The sequence below is a fragment of the Ptychodera flava genome, chromosome 17 (genome assembly GCF_041260155.1).
Source record: "Ptychodera flava strain L36383 chromosome 17, AS_Pfla_20210202, whole genome shotgun sequence".
Lineage (NCBI taxonomy): Eukaryota > Metazoa > Hemichordata > Enteropneusta > Ptychoderidae > Ptychodera > Ptychodera flava.
In genome coordinates, this window is record NC_091944.1 from 4,507,264 (window position 1) to 4,529,946 (window position 22,683).

Here is a 22,683-nt window from a genome sequence, read left to right on the forward strand (position 1 = left end):
AGATTCCTAATTATAAAGCCTAATAAGATTCCTATAAGAGTTGGGTATAACATTTTGGAACATCTTCCTATAGAATGGACAAGGTACGCAGCATAGGAATCCCATAGGTTTCTTGAAAGTGAATTGACAGCCAGATATTGATTCAATGCCTGTTTTCTTACCTACAATAAAAACATGACATCCATTGTCTGGATTTCGGATTTCTATGGTTTAAATAAATATTGTAAACTCCCGGACTTCTTGTAATCTGTTGAACCAATGGACTGAAATGGGGCTCATATGTAAAATTTTATAGACTTAACGTCATGAAGAAATGTTTCTTTTGGAGTACAGTTGCTTGCACCCTTTACTTTATCAATGATTTATATGGCATTTTTATCATCAATATGGGACTGTGGATAATTTAAATACATAGCTTAGAAAAGAAACATTGTATATCTGCAAATTCCCTCCCCTGAAGGAAAGTTCAAAGGTGTGAAAATCAGAAGACAAAGTTATGATTTTGACGCCCCTGAACATTATAAATTGCTGAAATAGGTTGTCACAAGTTGAAAGTGCTGACAGTTTTTGAATGACAATATTTCAAACCAAAATCTCAAAGGTGATTGAGTGTCAAGCACATACATGATTTCTGTTCTGCATATCATGAGTGAAAATTTGTGCAAAAAACCAGCTAAACGCCCTTCCCCTGAATATGATGAGTTAGGTTTGTCATGAGATTTAATCATCCATGATTTGGTAAGAAAGTCGGTCTCTCTCTACCACTGAGCTTCGACCAAGAGTAGTGTTGATCTAATACACCTGCTGTCTCGGAAAATGTACAACTATAGATGTTTATGCATATATTTATAGACGACGTGCACAAAAACCTCATATTTTCATTTGTTTACATTATTTGATATTCCTGACCCACATTGTGCATATCAATACATATCAGGTGATCACAATCAAAACTGTTAAAGAAGTGAAACTAATGTGTAACAGAATGATACTGGAAATAAACCAGGCACAATTGGTGTTTGTACTTTATGTATGGTTTCAAAACTAGAAGAATTTGAAACTTTTGCACGAGTTACTGTACTGAGAATTTAATATTGAAAAAGGTCACAGGTGATCAGATATTGTATCACATCAACATGACATTACACGATATAAACCATGTAGTCTTTCATAGATGTAAAAATACTCTTCTCTATAATGTTCGTATCACCTTACACTCACTCTATCAACACAGCTGGGTATGTTCAGAGTCCCTGTAAACACTTTGGACACATGATAAATTGCACACCTCAAGCATGCAAACAACACAGGCACTGTTCAACACCTGCAAAGCTTGAAATCCACAGAACATGCCACCGAAGGTCACTCCTCCAGCAATATGTACTGTGATGTAAATAGGAATTGTTTCATATTTGTGTATATTGAGACAAATGAACAAAGAACGAAGCAACTACAGTGAACCATTGCATATGTTTAATACAACATACATGTTACAATTGAAGACAAACTCATATAACACAAATCTGCCACATGATTACCCATCTGAAATCTTACAGCAGAACACAAACCACAAACATGAAATAGACACTGAAGATGAAACAGTATAGCAAATAAAACATCTCAAGTTACATGTTGACATTAAACTCATGAATTTTATTCAGAGCAAATTTGAAGAGAATGAATATGAATGGAAAAGATACATCTAGAATCACCTGTTAAAATACACCTTTAAAGGTTACCAGAACTTGAAAAAGATTGTTTTGGTGTTTTGGCCAGGACTGTATATGTACATGTACACATGTTGGGTGTTCGGGGGTTATGAACATTTCAATATTGGGGCTATTGAATAAGTGAAAGTACCAAATTTTCGGACTTGAATTTACTGATGCACAAATATCTCAGCACAAACTGCTTGATGTTTACGGAGTCTCTCTCAACAAGGCTGTGATTGTGAGCAACACAATGATTGAAGAGATTCGACATGGAACACAACTCAGTTACTTGAAGTCTCTCATTACTCTGTGAGATATTCTGCAACAATGGAAGAGGGTAATGAAAAGGGCCAATGCTAGATGGATGGACAGAAGGAATTGTTAACTAATAAATACAAATCAGTCATACTGGACAATTTGTGAGAGTGCTGATGAAAATCCTAACATTGGATAATTTGTGAGAGCGCTGGTGAAAATTCTCCATAACACAAGGATTTGATTAAGTGGATATCACGATCACCTGTGATTAGGTAAATGTAGGACAAGCTGTATGACCTTTTGTTATATGTCATACGGGATGTTTGGCATGTAACTAATCACCTGTAACTGTGGCAGACATCACGATGGATAAGCAGTTACGGTAGAATGCCCCCCTGAAACAGATATTTGTCCTCTCAAATTTGAAGCCCACGGAGTACATGAAGTTTTCCCAAGCTTATTTTTATTAAAATGGAAAATTCAATTTTTGCCCATATAGTTAACACAAGAAACACTCAAAACAAGTGTTGTGACAATTTTGAATTTTTAAATATCAGTAAATTTTCCATAATTTGTTACTCTAATCAAAATATTTGAAAGTGACCCCTGACTTTTCATCTTGTTTATGAAACAAACAGAGAAATGAAAAGTCATGTTGAAGCAAAGGCATAATTCATTGAATTCTATGAAACATAGACCAAATATGCAATGCCTGGATTTAAAAATAGTGAAATATGTCAGGTTGGAAGGATTCATTACAATAATTTTTCAAAGAAATACTTCCTTTTCTGTTGGACAGCAAAAATCAAAAATCAGAATTTCAAAAACAAAATAACTCTTGAATTCAAGCCTTTTACAAAAAACATAAAGTGATCTGTTTTTAAGCATTCACAATTCTGCACAGGAAAGAAACACTATCAAAACCTGTCCTGGCTGTTTTTTGAGATACGAATTCAGAAAGAAGTGTGTATCACATGTTCTTTATATATTTTGGCAATGGAAACAAAAAACTTTCAATAAATAACACAGCACAAACAGATACCATAAAGTCACCTGCATAACAAATTCAACCACACTTAATTCACTGTAAATCCCACATCAATGTATTTTATTACAAGCTCCTTCATAAAATTGGAGCCGGGTCAACTTCAGGGGCATTCGATGAGTAGTACAATCAATCAAACAAAAAAAACGATTTCCCTACAGATGTTGGAAGCTATGAGTAATCAACTGTTGTTGCAATCTGATTAAAATAAGGTGTAGAGATACTGACACTTCTTCCTTTGCTAGTTCTTTGTTATTCTCGTTAGCTGATAGATTCCTCACTTCATCTGATCAACGATCATTCGCAATCCTGTTCAAATCTAGCACTTTGTGGAAGCTATTCAAGTTGTATTCAAGTACATATGGGTTGTAACACTCTTTCTGAGTGGTTGGCTGGCTGTTCTGGCTGGTGCCTGAGATTTGAATGAAATCTATGGCAGTTGCTGAGATGTAACGAGGTGACAATCAGCTAGTGAGGATAGCAACATTTTTATTGATTGTGATTATGGACCTGATCACAGGGTACTGGGATGAACAAGTTAACTCACTGCAACAGTATGAAAGACATTAATAGTACTATTCACTTCATTACATATACATGGGTGCATGTTTCAGACCAAATATCAATAAATGATTTTTAATGTTAATGTCACCAAGTTAGACAAATGATTTGCGATCAGAAGCACATACCCCACTTCTGCTTAATCTGCACTGATTCTATACACACTGACAGTATCTTGGGTGACTGTGCTTCAGTGAATTCAAATGACGGTTTCTATTGAATGTCCAGAGGACTAGGCTGTTCTGCAGGAAACAGTCAAACACTGGTATGTTGACATAGCAGGGTGTGGGTGTCACATGTTGCTGTCTGTGCTGATTCTGTAAAAGTAGGTGTCATTCCAATAAATGCAAAGTGCACAATATAATGGCAGAGGAGTGTAGACTTTGGCAAAACCTAGCCTTACACTTATCAGCCAGTCAACATTAAACAAAGTATTGAAGCTATATTGACATAAGAGTAAAGATACTTACTTTGACATGTAATACCATTGTATAAAATCTACCTGATTGAGATTATTTCACCAATTCATTGATATCAAAAACAAAGAAAGATTTGAAACTCAGAATTCAACGTAATTGATTTCATTTGACCCTCTTTCAACATCAATGAAATCATAATTATTTTATCCCCTTTACAAACAAAAAAAATCATGTTTAACTTTCCTTTGTAATATTTGAAAAACTACAAATGTTATTTGTATGACAATATTTTGCAGAATCTTGACTGTTTCCTTGGAAACAAGTACTTTTGAGAAAAAAGTTATACTGTATGTTTTTGTTAATTAATACCTCAATGAAGGAAATGGCTACCTCATGATACATCACAACAAAGCATAACAAGATAAACAACGACTTCTCTAAGCTGGAGTACTAACAATAAACAACCTCAGACAGCCATCAAAAACCCTAGCTATTTTGTCTGTGTATACATAGACCCTGGAGAACCATTTCTCTAGGGTCTATGGTGTAAGCTACAAAAGCCATCATGACTACTGGCCACTGTCAGCTTCATTTGTTGTACAAAGCACAATGTCATGATGAAATTCTTGAACTTGAGGTAAGCACCATAGACAGCATTACACATCCTCTTAATGAAAAATGAATTAATTGTGATACAAATAAAAAGGACTTTGCAATTTTGATGAGATATATCTTTCTACCAAACAGTACAGTTCACATGCAAAGAATAGTTTTTCATGCCTGGTCAAGCTCAAAACAAGTGAAGTCTGATGTGAAAAATGATTGCTGTTCTTCCAGGATGATTTGTTACTTTCACAAACTTGATATGATGAAGGGAATACAGCAGAGGGTAATCCTAAAAGTATACATAGTGTTCTTGCAAAGGTTGGTGAGTGGGATCTTTGTTGTCCTCTAATTTGATTTCTTCTGTATATCAACAAAACCAGTTTATTGACTTTGGCATCTCATTAAGGTAGTATGCGCCTCGAAAGTGAAAGATTTAAAATTTTGCTCAAACTTTCCTTAAGGAATCTTTCAACCATTCTCTTTCAAATTCAAGAATAAAAATTGGGGGTCACCATGCAAATTTTGGCACTAGAGAAAAAAATAATCCAAGATTTACCAATATTTAAAATTCAAAATGGCCGCCATCTCTGTGGTAACTCTATGGAGAAAAATAAAATTTTTGAATTCTTAAAAATTAAACCAGTGAAAAGTTTTCTTACAACAAGAGCTTTAAAATGAACCTCAACAAGTGGTAGCTCAGGAAAGAATAGTAAAAGTTTGAGAGTCCAAATATCTGTCCCCGAGGCGCATTCTACCTTAAGATTTATTAGATGAGCATCCTTAACAAAGGCACTGGATATACTTTTGGACTGTAAGATGATATTCTCATGGAAACCCTTGTCTGGTGTACATGTACCACCTATGTACAAGAATCACCATGCTTGTTGTACATGTAAATCCTTCTCTTGATTTGATTCTATACATACAATATATAAAATCAGCTGTTAAATCTGCCATTTCTAAATACCCCAAGACAAACCATTTTCCAATATGACTCAGAGTTCACAGAAAAAGATCCTGTTTATACACATTGACAAGTGATCACAGTACTTGATTACTCAATCAGATCAATGGTATACTCTGACACTAAGTAATGGTGTATGACTTTCATTTCATGAAAAACGGTCAAAGATGGTGGCATCATGGTTTCATCAGTCTTCTGGTTTTGGCTTCTTGATTGACAGTTGCTGATATGCTACACTCATGAGACAAAATAGACAAGGTTCGCCTTTGTTAGTTCACAGAAAAATTTTCACACAGGTAGAAAAAAACAAACAACTTATGCTACGATACTTGAAGGTCTCTAAAATTCTGTGCAATTTTCTCCATATCAAGTCTGTGTATTATTCCATTTTGGTCAATGTGTAATTGACTTAGGTTCAAATCATCTAGGGACTTGGAGCGCTTAAGTCTCAAAGGATGACGTTTCTCTGTTTTTGTTTCTTTCACGTCTTCCTCTCCTTTGTTGCCATTGTCAACATTTGGCCTGTCCACCTCTTCACTTTCACTGTGTCTTCTAACTGATGTCCTCCGTTTAGGCACAACATAAGGTTTTCTGAACCTGACCTTTGACCTATGAACTTTGGCCACACGGTTGTGATTCACATGAAAGTCAGAACAGGCCGGTAGTGGGTAAGATGCCCTCCTGCTCTTCTCAGCATCTGGCTCCAACTCTGGAGGCACATAAATCTTTGTTGACAGGATTGGATTTTGAGACAGGGCCTTCACTGGCTGAAGTTTTGTTACAAACATAGGATTCATTTGTATGACGGCAAAGCCTTGCTTGGTTGTCTTGGTACAACCTTCCGAATGGCTCTCCTTCTCCCGTAAGTAATCTTTACGACTCTCTGTCACCGTACTGAGCATTCCCAACTCATGCAAGGCAGAATCAATATCCATACTGCTGGATCCAGCCATCTTGGCCTGAACACTTTTGAATTCCAATACTCCTTTCAAATACACTGGTGCTTCATCAACTGTAAAGGAAAAGAAAATGTGATGTTAAAATGCATTAAGGACTTTTGCATAAGAAGTAAACAAGAGAAGACTGAGGCAGACCAGATGCTCTTTTTAAATATGTAAATGAAACAATTTCAGTGACCGGAACATAGGAAACGCTAAGAGGAACATCTACACCAAGATTTTAACCCTTTCACCATTGTGGTATAGCCCAAACACATTGTTATCAAGGGTGATTGTGGACCTGTTTACAGAGAAGTGGGGTGAATAAGTTAATAAAAACTGAATATTATGTTAGTTGAATGAAGAATGTTACAACTGTAAATTACTAGACTCATTTTATCAGTCTGTTCATAATCTGTTCAAACTGACTGACATTTCACTCAGACTAGGCATTTGAGCACTATTCTGTCATGAAAGCATAACTGATGTAAGAAGTGCACAGAAGTAAATGTTACACTAGTTAAATATGATCAATGTGACATCAATCTGGTATTGGCTAACACAAGCAGATCCATGACTAGAGGCGTTCCTCTCACAACGTATAGAGCAATCCAAAGCACCCTGAAGTGACAGATCTTCCAGTAAATCATCTGCAAAACTATAACCATCACTCAGTGAATTGAAACTCTGCAAACTGTCAAGGTCAGATAGCTGTGTTGATACAAAACAACAAGCCTGTAACTCAAATGAGACTATGTGAGCAATGAATCACCATTTGTACTTGTATCTCACTTGTAAATGGTGTGAAAGAAAACAAAAAGCTATTAATATTAAAAAATATTTGCTGTTGTAGTTTTCTTCATGACAATGACTTTGAGTCAAGATTTCTGAACTTCCATGTAGGATTTATGAATATTCAATGAGAATGTATTTAATTTGAAAACAGAGTCAGTTTTTTCCTGTGGGTCACATCAATGTATCAACATACCGGTACATGTACTGTTGGAAAGATTAATTGAACTCGACAGCTGTGAGTTAAAACTATCAAACTCTTATGAGTTATAGCCTGCTTTCTAAAGGTTCAGGTCAAACATGATTTGTATATGAAATGGGAAACATGATCATCAGTGTTTTGCCGAGGATTTGAAAAGGTGGGACAGAGTGTCCCATGATGATAACAATAAGGGGTCATTGAGTTAAAATAGGGGGTCACTGTGTGAGCGAAGCATGCAAAGCAAAGTAAAATCACCAAGACAGAAAGGTATTGTGGGGCTGTTGTTTCCATTGAAAATTTGATATCATGAATGCAGTCATTTTAAAATTTAAATTTAAGATTGTGGGATCACTCCTATGACGGTTTGTGACAGAGTGTTGCAAAAAAAATAAATAAAAAATAAAAAAATAAAAAATGCTTGCCGCATTATCATGATAAAGTTGATTTCATGCATTTGTCTTTTATGGGGATTCTTGCCAGTTACTGCATTTCATGTGTTTAACAGAAATGAATCAAATGTTTCATGACACTAATAACTCCAGAAGTCTGAACTAGAAGTGGTTGAAGACAACAGTTTGATCACATTGCAACTTGGGTTTTTTCACTCTTGCTATAAAGTTCTCTTAATTCATGTTCCAATGACTGATACTTTTCCATTTAAATTTCAAAAATATAGATTAAAAACACCAAATATCTGAGAGGAACTTGATCCTCATGATAGCAGTGGCAAATTGCCATAGCACTGTTTTGAAAAGCTAGGTGGTTCTTGTTAAGATCAGCTACAGTCGAGCTAGGGGATCTTGACTATATAAGGAATTCTGCATGGTGACCTTCTCGATCTCAAGCTGGGCTTGCTACAGACGATCAGAGACTTGTACGAGACTCAACTCCTTCTGGAGAAATTATATAAAGCAATTACTACTTTGAAAGTCAGGGATATATAGTGTTTCAACAAAATTTGGGGTCGCTGATATTTTTTAGGTGAAGTCATGAGCTTCGAGCACACCAAATACACATGCATTCAATGTCGTTTAATGTCATGTGTAAGGGCTCTGCTCTATGCGGTGTGCTTCAGTTTGCTATCATTGTGACTGAAAATTTCCGTACTACACTATACTACTACTGAGCAGGTATTTAAATGTTTCATTTTCAAGTTGGTGGTCAATAAAGTTTGCTTTTAATACTGTTGTCAATATTGCTTGGTGAAAAGTTAGTCCTTTTTACAGAGCTTCCGCTTCCGACATCATTGTCTGGTTACCTCTATACATTTTACATGTAGAATTGTGGGGATCGTAGTGGCTTGCCGGCATTTGATTTTTGTCAAAGGGCCAAGTGGACGCATGTTGCCTTGCTCATACCATGAATCGTAGATGGAACAGAGTAACTGATTTTCCTTTAGTGTTTACACTGTGACGAACAAAATAGATTAAATTTTAAATGTTTCATTGTCTCGATAAAGAAGCCTGTAGGTATAATTTGTAAGACTATGTAATTTGGTAGCTAAAAAAGTAGTCTGTCTGTGGACGCTAGACTGATATAATTTTCGCCCTGATTTTAGTGCGTCCCAGTGACCCATGTCTGGTATTTTTGCGGGACATTGTTTCAAATTTTGCGTCAAAAGACGCAAGAACGCACTCTGGGCAAAACACTGATGATCTACAGTATAGTTTGAAAGATAACACTTGATTTCTGGATCCATACTGATATCAATAGGCTGTTCATGTTACAAATATTAAACTATGGGAAAAAACAAATAAACACAGCCTGTGACAGTCAGACAGATGACAGCATACATGCATATTTCTGGATCCCTACTGATATCAACTACTGATATGTTTAGTTAAATCTATTAACCCTTCATCACCATGGTTTGGCCCAAAACCAATTGTTATATAGAGTGAGTGTGGACCTGCTTACAGGGTATTGGGGTGGACAGCCTTAACTATCTGAAAACAAGGGAGTACAGACTCACTTTAGTATAATTTTCATAATTTTATACTGCTACAGCGATGGCTGGTCTACTCAAGTTACTTGTAATCTACATACAATATGTGCCAAACTTGACTTTGTGATATCTTTTTACATGTAAGAAAACATATGTTCACAAAATTAAACTTGGTCTACACAGAATTACTGTGCCACTGTTGCTTGTAATGATTTCATATTTGCTAAGCTAGGGAGGTGATACTCTTTGAGAAATACATGTGTGTACAGTGATCTCAAGGCAGGCATTCAGCTAACTGTCGAAATTCACCATTTTGTAGCAAGGTTCTGCATTAATGCCAATATTCACACAATTTTTTTGAATGCTTCCAGCTATCATAAGACCTTTCCACAGCATGGCTAGCTACAGCCCTGACATATGTTTGTTATATGTACACAGTGTTCTCCACAAAATAAAAAATTAAGTGGGTGGCTAATTTGCATAATCATTTGCATAATATTAACATAATCATTTGCATAATATTTACATATAGTTTGTGTTCACCAAAAATTGACAAAACAGTGTACTCATGGAGCAGAGCCCCTCCACTGATTTTTTCAAAATTCAGTACATCCTCACTAAGTTGCATAAGCTCCTACCCTTGTTTACTCAAATAAAGAAAGGTTAGGAGAGTAAAACATACCGTTAAAGTTGGTAAAACTGCTCAGATCAAAGAAACTATTAAAGATGTAAAACAATGAGATATCGAAGTTCCCGTGACAGCATCGCTAGGAAATACTACGTTTTTCAGTACGTTTATCAGGGTTCTCTGACAATGCGCACCCCCGGTACCAAAATAGAAGAGTCCCACTCTGATGTCATATCTGCCATTGTTTACGGCATATTTTCATTCACGCACGCGATCTGTGATTTTATTCTCTTCACATGCATTTTCATTTGTTTAAAGCAAGTAACGCTCCATCTGTTAAGAGTTTTTACCGCTGACTATAACAATTTTCATTGCTATGTTGCTGTTTTCACAAGATACTGACCGTTCGATCTTGGAAAGTTGAGTTGCTTTTACGTGCAGCCAACGCATGCCGGTGCAGTGACAGACAGTTCCGTAAGCTATGCTACGCTGTTGATCGGCAGCATACATGTCTTCGTTCCACGTTTACTTTTTATTTCAAGATGTGAGTCAAACAGAAATTTCACCAAATTGCCACTTCTGTATCTAGGGAATGTGTAATCAGTTTGATTTCAAATTTTTCGTCAAGTAAGAGCAGAAATCGTCGCTGACTTTTGCTGTCTTTTGACTATGGTTTTATATCAATTTTTCTGTCCTTTACAATTTCTTTGGATGGGTTGGTGGAGTCAAGGGTTGAACAATAGCGTCGCGGGCCGCGACGCTGTTTTGGGCTGGGAGAACCCTGAATTTGAGGGTGTTAAAAGAATGTGTACTTTCTTGGGGGGAAATTCGGCAGAATCAATCGAGACAACACTTAGATCTTGATGCGACCGCACAGTTTATTGTGTCACCGTCCGGGTGGCGGGACGGTGATTGTGTGAATGGGTTGACAAGTCGGTCGAGCTTCTCTCGCGGTCTTTCTTCCGCTATGGTCGTCGTGACATATCTTGACGAGGTATTAAAATGACAAATTCACACATACAACAACAGCAAAATGTGCCTTATTGATTTAAATTAACACCTTATTGAAATTAAATACAGAAACAAACAAAAGCACGGCATAAAAACATTGCCGTGAACCAAACCCGCCACCCAGAACAAAGGCTGACGGTGGGTTTCAAGAGCATGGGCGGCCGAAAATTAAACTGGGCGGCGTAGATTTTATCTGGGCGGCCGTGAAATTAAAGTGGGCGCACCGCCCACTTAAAGGCGCCGTGGAGAACACTGGTACATGTAAATTAAGTCAAGCATCATGTGGTTCTTGTGGTTAGTCAGCAGCTTAAATCACACAGTGCTGTATATACATTTACATTTGGATAAATGTACTTGTGCCATGCCGGGTCATAATCACTTCAAGCACTGAAGGACTGTTTTGTTATGTGACAGAAATTAAATATTTTTTCGGCTATAACGTGATCAAGAATTTGTTTAACCCCTTCTCTTGTTGTTCTGTGTTTACCACCAATTTGGTTAAAGATTCAATAAGGAAAACAAAGTTGAGTTCACTGTACAAACATGATTTTGACTGACTTGTCTTGCTATGGTATATGGGGACATAAAACAATTTTTACAGATTTGAACCTCCCGCCCACCCCCAGTGATAGCAACAGTCAATGTCTCATAACAGTACTGTTATCTCTTGGTTACCTTGATTTTAGGCAGATAACTTGAGCTGAAAAAAATGTTTTACATCTGGAACTAAGACTGTTTATTAATTACGATCCTTTCATTCATAAGTTGGTTTGAGACATTTTGTACATTTCTATTATGCTTTTGAAAATTTCATGATTGTATAGGACTTTTTAGATATTATTTTTCAATTAGGTTCACGTACTTCTTTGACATATGAAACCAAATTACTACAAATTTGCTCAGCATAGCATAGGAAATATATGAATGAAAGATAATATTACAACTGAACTCTAATGTGTCAAAGAGGAATTTAATATCCATGCTTACCTTGGTTTATCATCTTGCTGAATTATCAATTTTTAAAAAATTCAGGTTAGTTATAAATTATTCTTTATAGATTTTCTAAAAGGGATATCTAACAGATCAATAAATAACAATTGAAATGAATATATTTCTGCAGTTTTGATAACTTTCATGGATTTAACAACAACCAACACAAAGTCACAGAAGCCTGAAACATTTGAACTATCTATATCAGGTCATGTGGTGATACAAGGGTCAGCAAATGTTCAATCTGATGTTACAAGGACCAATGTAAAATAAATAAAGCAGCCCTGCAACTTTGTCTGATGGTCCTGCTTTCAATCTTAATCAGAGTTTCATTAGTTTGCTGCACTATCCACTGGTCTGACTAACTGCGAACAGGAAAATAAATAAGGTACATGTATAATGCACAATATTTGTGGTCCTGGACCTTCTTTGGACAACTGGCATTGCTCACCAGTGTAATATACTATCAGAAGTGACACCTCGTGAGATCCTTCATGATGGTCAGAGTGGAACACATCAAACTAGCTATATAATGTACAAGCACAGCCATAGTTTGTCACAGATGCCTGGGTATGGAATGTTCATACTGGCAGTGGCAAATAGGTATGTTGATTGGAGCTCATAGTATACCTTCCTTAAGGCTTTCTCTAAAAATATCTAGCACTTTATGATGCTGGCATAATTTACACTTCATGACAGAGATCATCAATTTACAAACAATTTATGTACTTAGCTTTCAGTACAAATACTGCATAAATGTGACCTTTCCCTTCTGATACTTGTACAATAAAGTGACAGATTTTGATCCATGTGGGCCATATGGTGTATGATACCATATCTCTTACTGAATACCACTTGAGACATAGGTCATGAATGCATTTACCTACAGTAAAACAGCCAGGATGTGTCAGTGATCACTTAAGACAACACACTTAATATAATATAGCAACACGACCTTCAGAGATTGTAGTATTTTGTCTGTTAAAACAAAGCCAAAAATTGTTGACTAACAACAAACCCATGTGAAATGTTATTAATTTTAAATGTCTCTTCAAAAATGTCTCTTCAAAAAGGAGCTCTGTGTCTCTGTGCGCGTGTGTGTGTATACAAATTTTATATAAAAAAACAAAGCTGTCTGAAAAACACACACAAACATGTAAAGTATATTTGGTGAATACCGGTACACTTGATCAGACATGGAGTACTGTGCCACCCTGGGTAGATGCATGCAAGTTTTGGTGTATCTATAAATGTCTTCCTAAGGACAGAGAGAGATTTAAACAGAAAGAGAACTGAAAGAAGGGACAAGAGGGGTTAAAGATTTGACTTGAGAAACCTTTGATAGTTCAACAAGCTGTGGGGACACTGCATCCCTGACATTGGTTAAATGACTGTTTTTTCCTCTGGGCATTCATGAGTTGTGGCAGCTGTTCCAATAAAACTGCTTTTCTGTCAAGGCAGTGACGTCCAGGTTTTGGCACCAGGTCACCACAGTATGGAAAGCACATAAAATTACCCTTTATAAATAGTGCAGTGTGTGCCCTACAATGGATATTGTTACTGCACTGAATATCACAACACGACAAAAGTGTATTGTACACAGTTCAATCTTTGGAAATACAGTCACAGACTGAGCCTTTGTATCTGAACACGTACTGTATTGTGTGGCCTTGAAATTTTGAAAACTCAGATAAACATAATACAAGTACCGAGATCTACTACTCACATCGACCTTTCAAATTATGGTCATAATTTGCGGTTACAAATTTGACCAGAGATATAAGTTACCACGGTTTAATACTCTAGCCCACGAGTAACCGTGAAATTACAATGATATGGAAACTGCTGCTAGTGTTTAATAGCCCTAATGGGAAGTTAATTGACACTTCGTTAGCATACATTTACAAACAGACGAATGCTAATTAGAATAGAAATCATCAACTAAATTACGTTTGGATTTTTAATGATCCAGAAAATAATGCGGGTATGAAATATTCATCATTGAAACTTTGTAAAATTAATCATATCGAACGGGTTAAGAGCTGTTGAACGTGAACGGAGCTCAGAGCCCGGGCTCAGAGCACGAGTGACGACAAAAATGTTGTTTTCTTGGGTGCGAGAACACATCTAAATTTATGCTACACAAAATGATTAAAATGCAGTAAACGAACTTATGCTGCCTACATTATATTGTAAATAAGCAGCAGAGACATTCTATTCGCTTTGTTTTGGTTCGAGTCGTCAGCGTCAATACCAATTTCCATGACCCGATATTGTTGTGTTGACCGCCTCACTATCGTCAGGTCACTTCACTGTTCGCTTTATTTTGTAAACATGTCCAAATATCTATCACTGCGTGGTTCATTTGTATCACTTTTTCGAACAAAACTGGTAAGAATGAATGCTATACCTACCTGACTATTCTCAACAGTTTCTCCTCTCTAGGTGTGACCAAATTCTTGCATTTTGTGTAAAATTTTCCCTCCGAGATCATGTTGGCCGTGCTGGCCTGATTTCATGTCGGAATCCGTCGCCAGTACAGTCTCGAAATATCTCTCGAGATTAAAGTGAGGGCGCAACAAGTATAGATGAGGTCATCGCAGCGCGGAGGGTCGTGGAAGGAGCGACTCTGCGGTGTGGTCGAGGGACTGTGGCAAGTGAAAAAGTGTACGACAGAAATAGAACAGTACAGATGGTTAACATTCTTTCACAGTTTTCGCTCTTGTAATGCATAAATCTTAATTTCAGTATACAACTTCCTCGAATTTTATTCATAACGAAAAATGATACAATGAAACGTTCTAAAATATTAGTCCAATACATTCATGTTCACCCAACGTGAAGAGTGGATTATTCCAAAGACGAGAGCAAAAAGAAAACACGAACAATCAAGTGGTACAATGGCTGCCTTCTATGTTTACATGGCCCTGAAGTAATACGATATTTCACTTGACTTGCGTGAGATCCACAGTCTGACTTACACGGGCTTTTTCTGAATCTCAATGGAGGCTTCAGAAGACAAGTCGAACCATCCCGGAATCGTTGTTCCGCAAGAAACGCTGCAGAAAAATGTAAAAAAGGATGGAACTTTTAGTGGTTGTACTAATGGTGACCGTGAGTACGACAATGGTGGCGACTCGTACGCAGATCCTTTTGAAGGAATGAAGATCGACTCCCACGATGTTCTCCACAAAGTAGTAGGAAGAACCAAATGTCCTGGATGTCATGCCTCGAGGAAGTGGTTCTGTTATAGTTGTTTTCGACTTGTGAGTGAGTTGGAGGGTAAAGTACCTTCTGTCAAAGTAGGTGTATTTCCATATGTTGACTCGCGGTGGCGCGCTTATTATTCGGGAGGAAGTACCACATGTAGGCCCTATGAACTGCGCACTCAAGGGGATCTCAATTCTCATAGGGAATGCCTTCTCTCACTGTAGAATCATTTTTTTTCAACTCATATCATCACCCATGAACAAATAGGACTTCAACTGAGTTTGCTACTAGTACTACTATGTACTAGTAGTACATATTGTACCTTTCTATTATTTGCGTCCTGATGTTAGCTGAATGATTCAGTGGAAAGTACACTGGACTCAGGCATTATTGAATTGTTTTTTGGTGATAAAATCGAAAACACATTTGCTTGGTTGCACTGCCAATGCTATGGTTGTGTGAAGTAGAAGACAAACAGTACAAACGTGGGAAAATATCTTTATTTCCAGAATTTGGATGTTCAGATATTCAAATGATCAATTGGACTTTACACGATGAGAATATTTGCAATCACAAGAAGAAAGCTGTTTTCCCCCCATTTTCATTGACAACATCAAAAGCAATAAAGGAGGTTTTAAATGTTAACTCAAGCAACTCAAATAAGAGAGCACTGCGGCGTAGTGCGCAGTCAATATTGCTGTGTGTATAGGTATGCATGTTCTCAGAGTTATATGACCTTTCAGGCATCCATTCAGTGTCCAGTTGTTCGTTGGAAAATACGACAAAGTCAAAAATCTTTCCCTCCTTTGCATTTTGTAGAGGTCAACCTGTGCCAATGAAAAGAAAAGAGTTGTGTCAAGGATTTGATGGTGATTAGTGATAAGAGTGAAATTATTTTTGCTATTAATATTAATTTTCTATTGCATTCTTCTTGTTAATCTGATTATCAATGCATTTCTACCTTTTGTTCGGTAGTTGCCTGTGAAAGTGGACATCATAAAACATCCTAGAGAGCTTGAAGGCAAGAGCACAGCAGTACATGCTGCTGTCATTGCCAATGATGACGTCAAGGTCCACATCTATCCTTGTATACCAGAATTTGAAGAGGACCTTGAAAAGGTGATGCATTTATTGGTGTACGCTTTACCTTGTCTTGGTATATCTCAGTCTGGTCCTTTTCCAGCTCTTAGAGGCCTGAAACACAGTCTGGCCTTCTACTCTTTATTTTTGGAATTTTGAGAAGGGTAAATTTGCATAAGCAGAACATCAAATGTGATGCCATGGCGACACATCTACTCCTGTATTTGACCAGAAATCTATCACTCCCAGATTGTAACCTTGTTTTCATTAGTTGTAAGAGTACCGTGTTGATGTTCATCATAAGAAACACTGACTCAAGACTTTTTCTGGTCTATACTGGAGGTGAAAAAAATAAAACGTCAAAATGCTTTGTACATGTACATGTTGTGTATGAATTTTCTCAGAGGGCAAGACAATAGGCTGGAGAAGCCCTAGTTGAGGTGTTGATTTATGTGATTTATTTTTATAATGACGCACTAATAAATTGTTCTATGTTTAGATTTTGCATATCAGGCCAAACAAAACCTACTTGCTTCTCTTTTTAAAAAGTTTCCAGGGAGGGTCTGTAGCTATGGAGGGTTTGTACCCACTAGCCCCACTTAGCATGGTAAAAGTAGCCATGGTGGGTCTGTATCTATGCACTGTCTCCCTATCCCTCTCATGGCGTCATAGGTGACTGCTGTGTAATACAAAACATTGTCTGTGTCTGGTAACTCTCACTCTTTCTGCATGAATCATGGATCCCCTCCATAAGGGACTATGTCTGAACGTATGGTAAAACGCGTCATTATGGTGTCCAATCTATGTCAAAATTACTACTTACTATTTTATACATCTGAATTCAAATTTACAATGCAACATTCTATTTTGAATTCAATTCTACAACTCAACAACCTATTCTGAATGCAATGTTACAGCTCAAGGTCTTTCTCAACTTTCTGTATTACTATCCTATATTCAATTTTACAGCTTGATTTATGTCTCTTTCTATATTTTATTTTACATTCTACTACTCAACCTTTCAACATAATAATTAAGCACTCTCCATTGTATTCTTCTAAATTTCGTTTTCCCAATTTGCTCTTTGAAAAGCCATTAAAATAGATTAAAAAAGACAAGTGTGAAAAGTGGTAAAACGGGATCACAACTTGAACAAACAAATAAGAAATGGATGAAAAGTGAGTAAAAGTTTTGGGCGAAGATGTCAATTAAAAGCAGATCATAAAGATATGTTTTAAAATTCAATTTGAAAAATTGTATTTTTGTATACTTGTATATGAATTGTCTCGCCTGCAGTGTTGTTTCAACACTTGACAGGATAATAGGATAATGTTATAATGCCAGGAAGAAAAAATAAATTGTTCATCGGAATCGCCGCTTCTACTTTGCATATTTGGAATTTTTTTTTTTTTTTGATCGCAGCAAATTCTTACTTCCGCATTACAAATATGTTTAGTACTGCCGCTGGTGGCGCCCTACACTGTGTCGGTTTTCGCGGGCACGGGACTTCATACGTGTTCGGACTTAGTTGACCGCCAACACGTTGTTGTGACGTCTGAATTTGGCAAATCACGACGCAAAGTGGGTCGATTTGGCCAGAAATTTCCTCGTTTTGTAAAGGTTAGTACATGTCACATCATGAGTATTAATTTGATCGCCAACATTCGACGTGATGGCCAACAGTTAGTTCCAGAGACGCTATTCAGTGTTTGTCCTGATATTACGTTCGGCGATTTGTTCAACAAGATCATGACAGCAGATGGACGGTGCATCCGATTGAATGAAAATTGCATCGAAAGTATAAAAATTTACGGCAATGACAAAACACATGGTTGCGTCGATGTTAAAGTACGATCTGAATGATGACTATATAACTTCACTCCGATCACAGTACAGTGTTGTTAGACCATTGTGTAAAATGTGTATATATAGACAGTGGTAAAGAGGCCAAAACATGGGGCCAAAGTAAAATGAAAAAACTCAGATGCTAGGTCCCACCAGGACAATATTAAAGGACAATACTGAATTGTTGAATTTCAGTGATTTGCTGTGAATTTCAGTTTATTCTGAGAGAATGTTGAAATGCTCAGAATATGTTGTGCAAACACTAACTGTGAATGTAATGGCCTATGTTATTGTTGGGAAATATAGTATTGAATTCAGTTACCAGTATCAGTGTTCTCTTGTCTGAGATATTTCTGGTAAAAAGGGAAACAATTATCTTGCCTTGTCTGCATCTGTGCAAAAATGCCAGAGAACCGCGTTTACCTTCAGCCTAAAAAAAATAAAAAAAAAATTTTCTCTTGCCACTCCTGGGACTTGGTCCAAAAAATCCGATGAGGCCAGAGAAAAAAAAAATCTTGTGGCGATCAAATTAATACTCATGATGTGACATGTTACTCACTTTACAAAACGAGCAAATTTCTGGCCAAATCGACCCACTTTGCGTCGTGATTCGCCAAATTCAGACGTCACAACAACGTGTTGGCGGTCAACTAAGTCCGAACACTTATGAAGTCCCGTGCCCGCGAAAACCCGACACAGTGTAGGGCGCCACCAGGGGCAGTACTAAAAATATTGTAATGCGGAAGTAAGAATTTGCCGCGATCAAAAAAAAAAAAAAATTCCAAATATGCCAAAGTAGAAGAGGCGATTCCGATGAACGATTTATTTTTTCTTCCTGGCCTGAACAAGATTTTTTTTTTCTCTGGCCTAATGCATCAATTTTACCTTGTTCTAGGTGTTGTTGGTTTTCCCATCATCCAGTGCAATTCCATTGGAGGAGTATGCAAAAAAGCACAGAAGAAATGAAGACTCCCATGATGAAGATGGCCCCAGGCTGAAAAGGCCAAAGCATGATGGGAAATACGGGACAACTGTGAACAGGGTGATATTTATAGACAGTACATGGAATCAGACTTCCTCCATTTACAGAGATGACCGACTACAAGGTGAACTTTTGACATCACAGTCTCTATGTATAAGCTTGGTTAACACTTTGGTTCACTCTCTTTGTACACTATTCTACTTGCAGCTTCATATTCATGCTAACACATTTCACAACTTGTAAGAAATCTTAAAATTTTCCGAAGATTTCAACCAAGTTTTCTTTAACTTTATCATAACTTTTTGACTTACTTTAAACCAATACTGGCTGTACATTTTTCACCTATCATGCTTGTAGCAGCACACACACTTATCACTTTCTTTTGACTGTTTACAAGAAAGTACACTTGATTAATGTTTTGTTTGATACCAATGCTCCATCTGTTAAACACATCGTACCATTTCCTAACATGGCTATTGTTTTTGTCATGGTAGTATCCGTTCTTTTTATTTTGAAAGTTCATTTCATTCACAAATAAAACAAACTTTGATTGCAGATGTGTCTACTGTCATCATGAAGTGTAATTTCTACATTATTGTAGCATCCTTTCCCAAGCCCAACCATATGGAAGGAGCCCTCTTTAATCAAATGTTTGAAATCCTTTGTTTTTCTCAAAATCATTTGCAGGGCTTCAGTGTGTTGTCTTGAAGTCAGTGAAGACATCGTTTTGGCGAAAACAAGAGAAGAAACCGGACACTTACCTGGCAACCATAGAAGCTATCTACCACTTTCTTGTGGAATACCATCAACTCTTCATAGACTCTGAATATGACGGCAGATATGACAATCTTTTATACTTTTATTCGTTCCTTCACAAAATTGTGCAGCAGAATATGAAGGAGAGGATACTTCAAGGGACGTTTAAACCGAGGGTGAAGACTCCAAAGACTAAGAGATAGTACATGTGTGTGCAGTATGTAATCACACTGTCAGCCAGCTGATCAATGGTTATCTACTGGTAACACTGTCATCCCCATGCCCTTAGTAAAGGCCCACCTTAGCCATAGAAGACAATAGGGTTGAACCATTATTCTCTGTGATAGGGATGGAGCAGTAGTGACTTTTGAAAATTTGCCCTTTGACCAGCGCAGTGTTCTGTGTATAAACTGTGATTTCTCATTACACTTCATAAGGGATGAATCAACTCAGATGTACTCTTTTCATATCATCATAGAATACGTACATGAACTGTTACCATTTGCAAGTGAACAAGATGCACTTAGACATGTTACAAGTCTTTAATGAGTTTTCATCTGTCGGATGGAAACTCTTCCCAATATAAGCCACAGTTTCAAACTTTGGAGACGTTGTAGACTAAGCTGATCGACTGTCTGCTAAAATATACGGTAGTAGGTGATATACCACATACAGGTGACTCATGCTAATGTCTGATAGCTTTTTATAATTTCAACTTGAGAGACATGTAATGTCTTTACAGACTGAAATAAAGCAGTATGGTGTTTTTTTAAGTCATTCTATGGTAGGACACTACTGTAGTAATCATTACAAGTCATCATTTAGGTAGCTAGGACTTTTGAAAATTTACTAGAATTCATGGAAAATTGACTTGAATTGGCAATAATTATCAGTGACTTCTAGTTTGTCAGAGATTGGCAGCTTTGATAAAACCTTCAAATAATACATATACCAAATTGATGTACAGTGTATGTGATACCTGCTGTGTATGGTGTTTTCCATGGCAGCTGCTAGTCTCGGGTGAGCTGGAAATCCGTGATATTTGTTGCAATTTCAGGTACATTTCAGTAGTCGAAAGTAATGTTTCAAATGTTTCAGCCATCTGGAAAATGTGAGTTGTGATCATTTCTGTAGTAATTTATTGAAACCTCATTTAAAGATGTCTACCATGTTTATTCCTGTTGCATTATATGTTTTGTGGTCAAACTTGCAACATGTCTTTAGTAGATTTTAGCTCACATTTGGTATACATATATACCAAAGAGAGCTTATATGGTAGGTCAGAATAATTTACATCTGTTTTGCATGTCTGTCTGTATGTATGTATGTTTGTCCATCCATATAAAAATCTCAAAAACTGCAGCACCTACCATTTAATAATTTGATGTACAGGTGTACTCAGGAGTGAAGATGTGAATTTATTCAAATGAACATGTTAGTGTCAAAAATATGCAAATAAGGTAAAAATATACAAACTTGCCACATTGGTAAAGTTCTGTAACCACAGGCAAGATTTGGTTGAAACTTAGTACGCAGGTTTCTTAGGGTTATTTAAGTTAGATTAGATCAATTGTTGTGAAATTTTCATATGTATTTTTGAGTCAATTTTTCCCGTTTTCAGTAAAAAATCATTTCTGAAACCACTCGTCCAGTTGCTTTGAAACATGGTTTGCATGATCCCAGGGTTGACCCTTGTTAGGTTTCTTCAAATTGTGGTGAAATGTTCATAATTGGGTAATGCTTATCATTTTTGGTCAAAAATCTTTGAAACTGCTTTTTGGATTGCTTTGAAACTTGGCATACATTATCTAACTTATGAAACTTTGTATCATGTTTCTATGGGTAACTTAGTTGAGTGTGTTCAAATTGTGATGAACTCTGCTAAATTGTATTTTTTGTTGCTTTTTTCCTTTTTTAGCTCCGCTGTCAGCGACGCGGAGCTTATCAAATAGGTTGATTTTCCGTCGTCGTCCGTCGTCCGTCAACAATTGCCTTCTCCTCTTAAACCGCAAGTCCAATTGCTTTGAAATTTTATATGCAGTTCACTTGGGGTAACCTCACTTAAGTTTGTTCAAATCGTGGTGAAATTTGCATATTTGTATTTTTGGGGCATTTTTTGGGTTTTTTTTGGTAAAAAAATCTTCTTCTCTGAAACCGCTTGTCCGATTGCTTTGAAATGTGATATGCAGTTTACTTAGGGTGACTTCAGTCAGATTTGTTCAAATCGTGGTGAAATTTGCATATTTGTATTTTTAAGGCAATTTTTGTCATTTTTGGTAAAAAAATCTTTAAAAATCTTCTTCTTCAAAACTACCAGTCAGATAGCTTTGATATTTGGTACATATGTCCCTAGGGATGATCTTTTTCAGATTTGTTCAAATTGTGCAGAAATATGCAAATTTGCATTTTAAAGGCAATTTTGCCATTTTTGGTCAAAAAATGTATTTCTCAAAAAGAACTGGTCAGCCTGGGATAGTTTTGAAATTTGGTATACAGGTTTCTATAGATGAACTAAGTAATATATATTGAATTTCTGATGAAATCTGTAATTTTGTATTTTTGGGGCAATTTTTGCCATTTTTTGTCAAAAAGTGTGTATTTCCAAAACTACTCATCTGATAGCTTTGAAATTTGGTATACAGGTTTCTACAGATGAACTTAATGATATTTACCGAAATTATGATGAAATCTGCAATTTTGTATTTTTGGGGCAATTTTTTCCATTTTTGGTCAAAAAAT

General features: G+C 36.7%; 2 protein-coding genes across 2 annotated transcripts; one reads left to right on the top strand and one right to left on the bottom strand.

The window, feature by feature from the left end:
• Nucleotides 1-1,451: 1,451 nt before the first annotated feature.
• Nucleotides 1,452-14,640, bottom strand: LOC139115206 (uncharacterized). Its single transcript, XM_070677157.1, has 2 exons — nucleotides 14,486-14,640; nucleotides 1,452-6,577 (listed from the first exon to the last, which is right to left on the bottom strand). The coding sequence occupies exon 2, from the start codon at nucleotides 6,516-6,518 to the stop codon at nucleotides 5,886-5,888; it is 633 nt and encodes a 210-aa protein (XP_070533258.1). The 5' UTR covers nucleotides 6,519-6,577; nucleotides 14,486-14,640; the 3' UTR covers nucleotides 1,452-5,885.
• Nucleotides 14,641-14,977: 337 nt separating this feature from the next.
• Nucleotides 14,978-20,648, top strand: LOC139115205 (tRNA-uridine aminocarboxypropyltransferase 1-like). The gene is made up of 4 exons (XM_070677156.1): nucleotides 14,978-15,373; nucleotides 16,257-16,400; nucleotides 19,102-19,312; nucleotides 19,876-20,648. Exons 1-4 carry the CDS (start codon nucleotides 15,074-15,076, stop codon nucleotides 20,145-20,147), a joined length of 927 nt encoding a protein of 308 aa, XP_070533257.1. The 5' UTR covers nucleotides 14,978-15,073; the 3' UTR covers nucleotides 20,148-20,648.
• The last annotated feature ends 2,035 nt before the right edge of the window (nucleotides 20,649-22,683 follow it).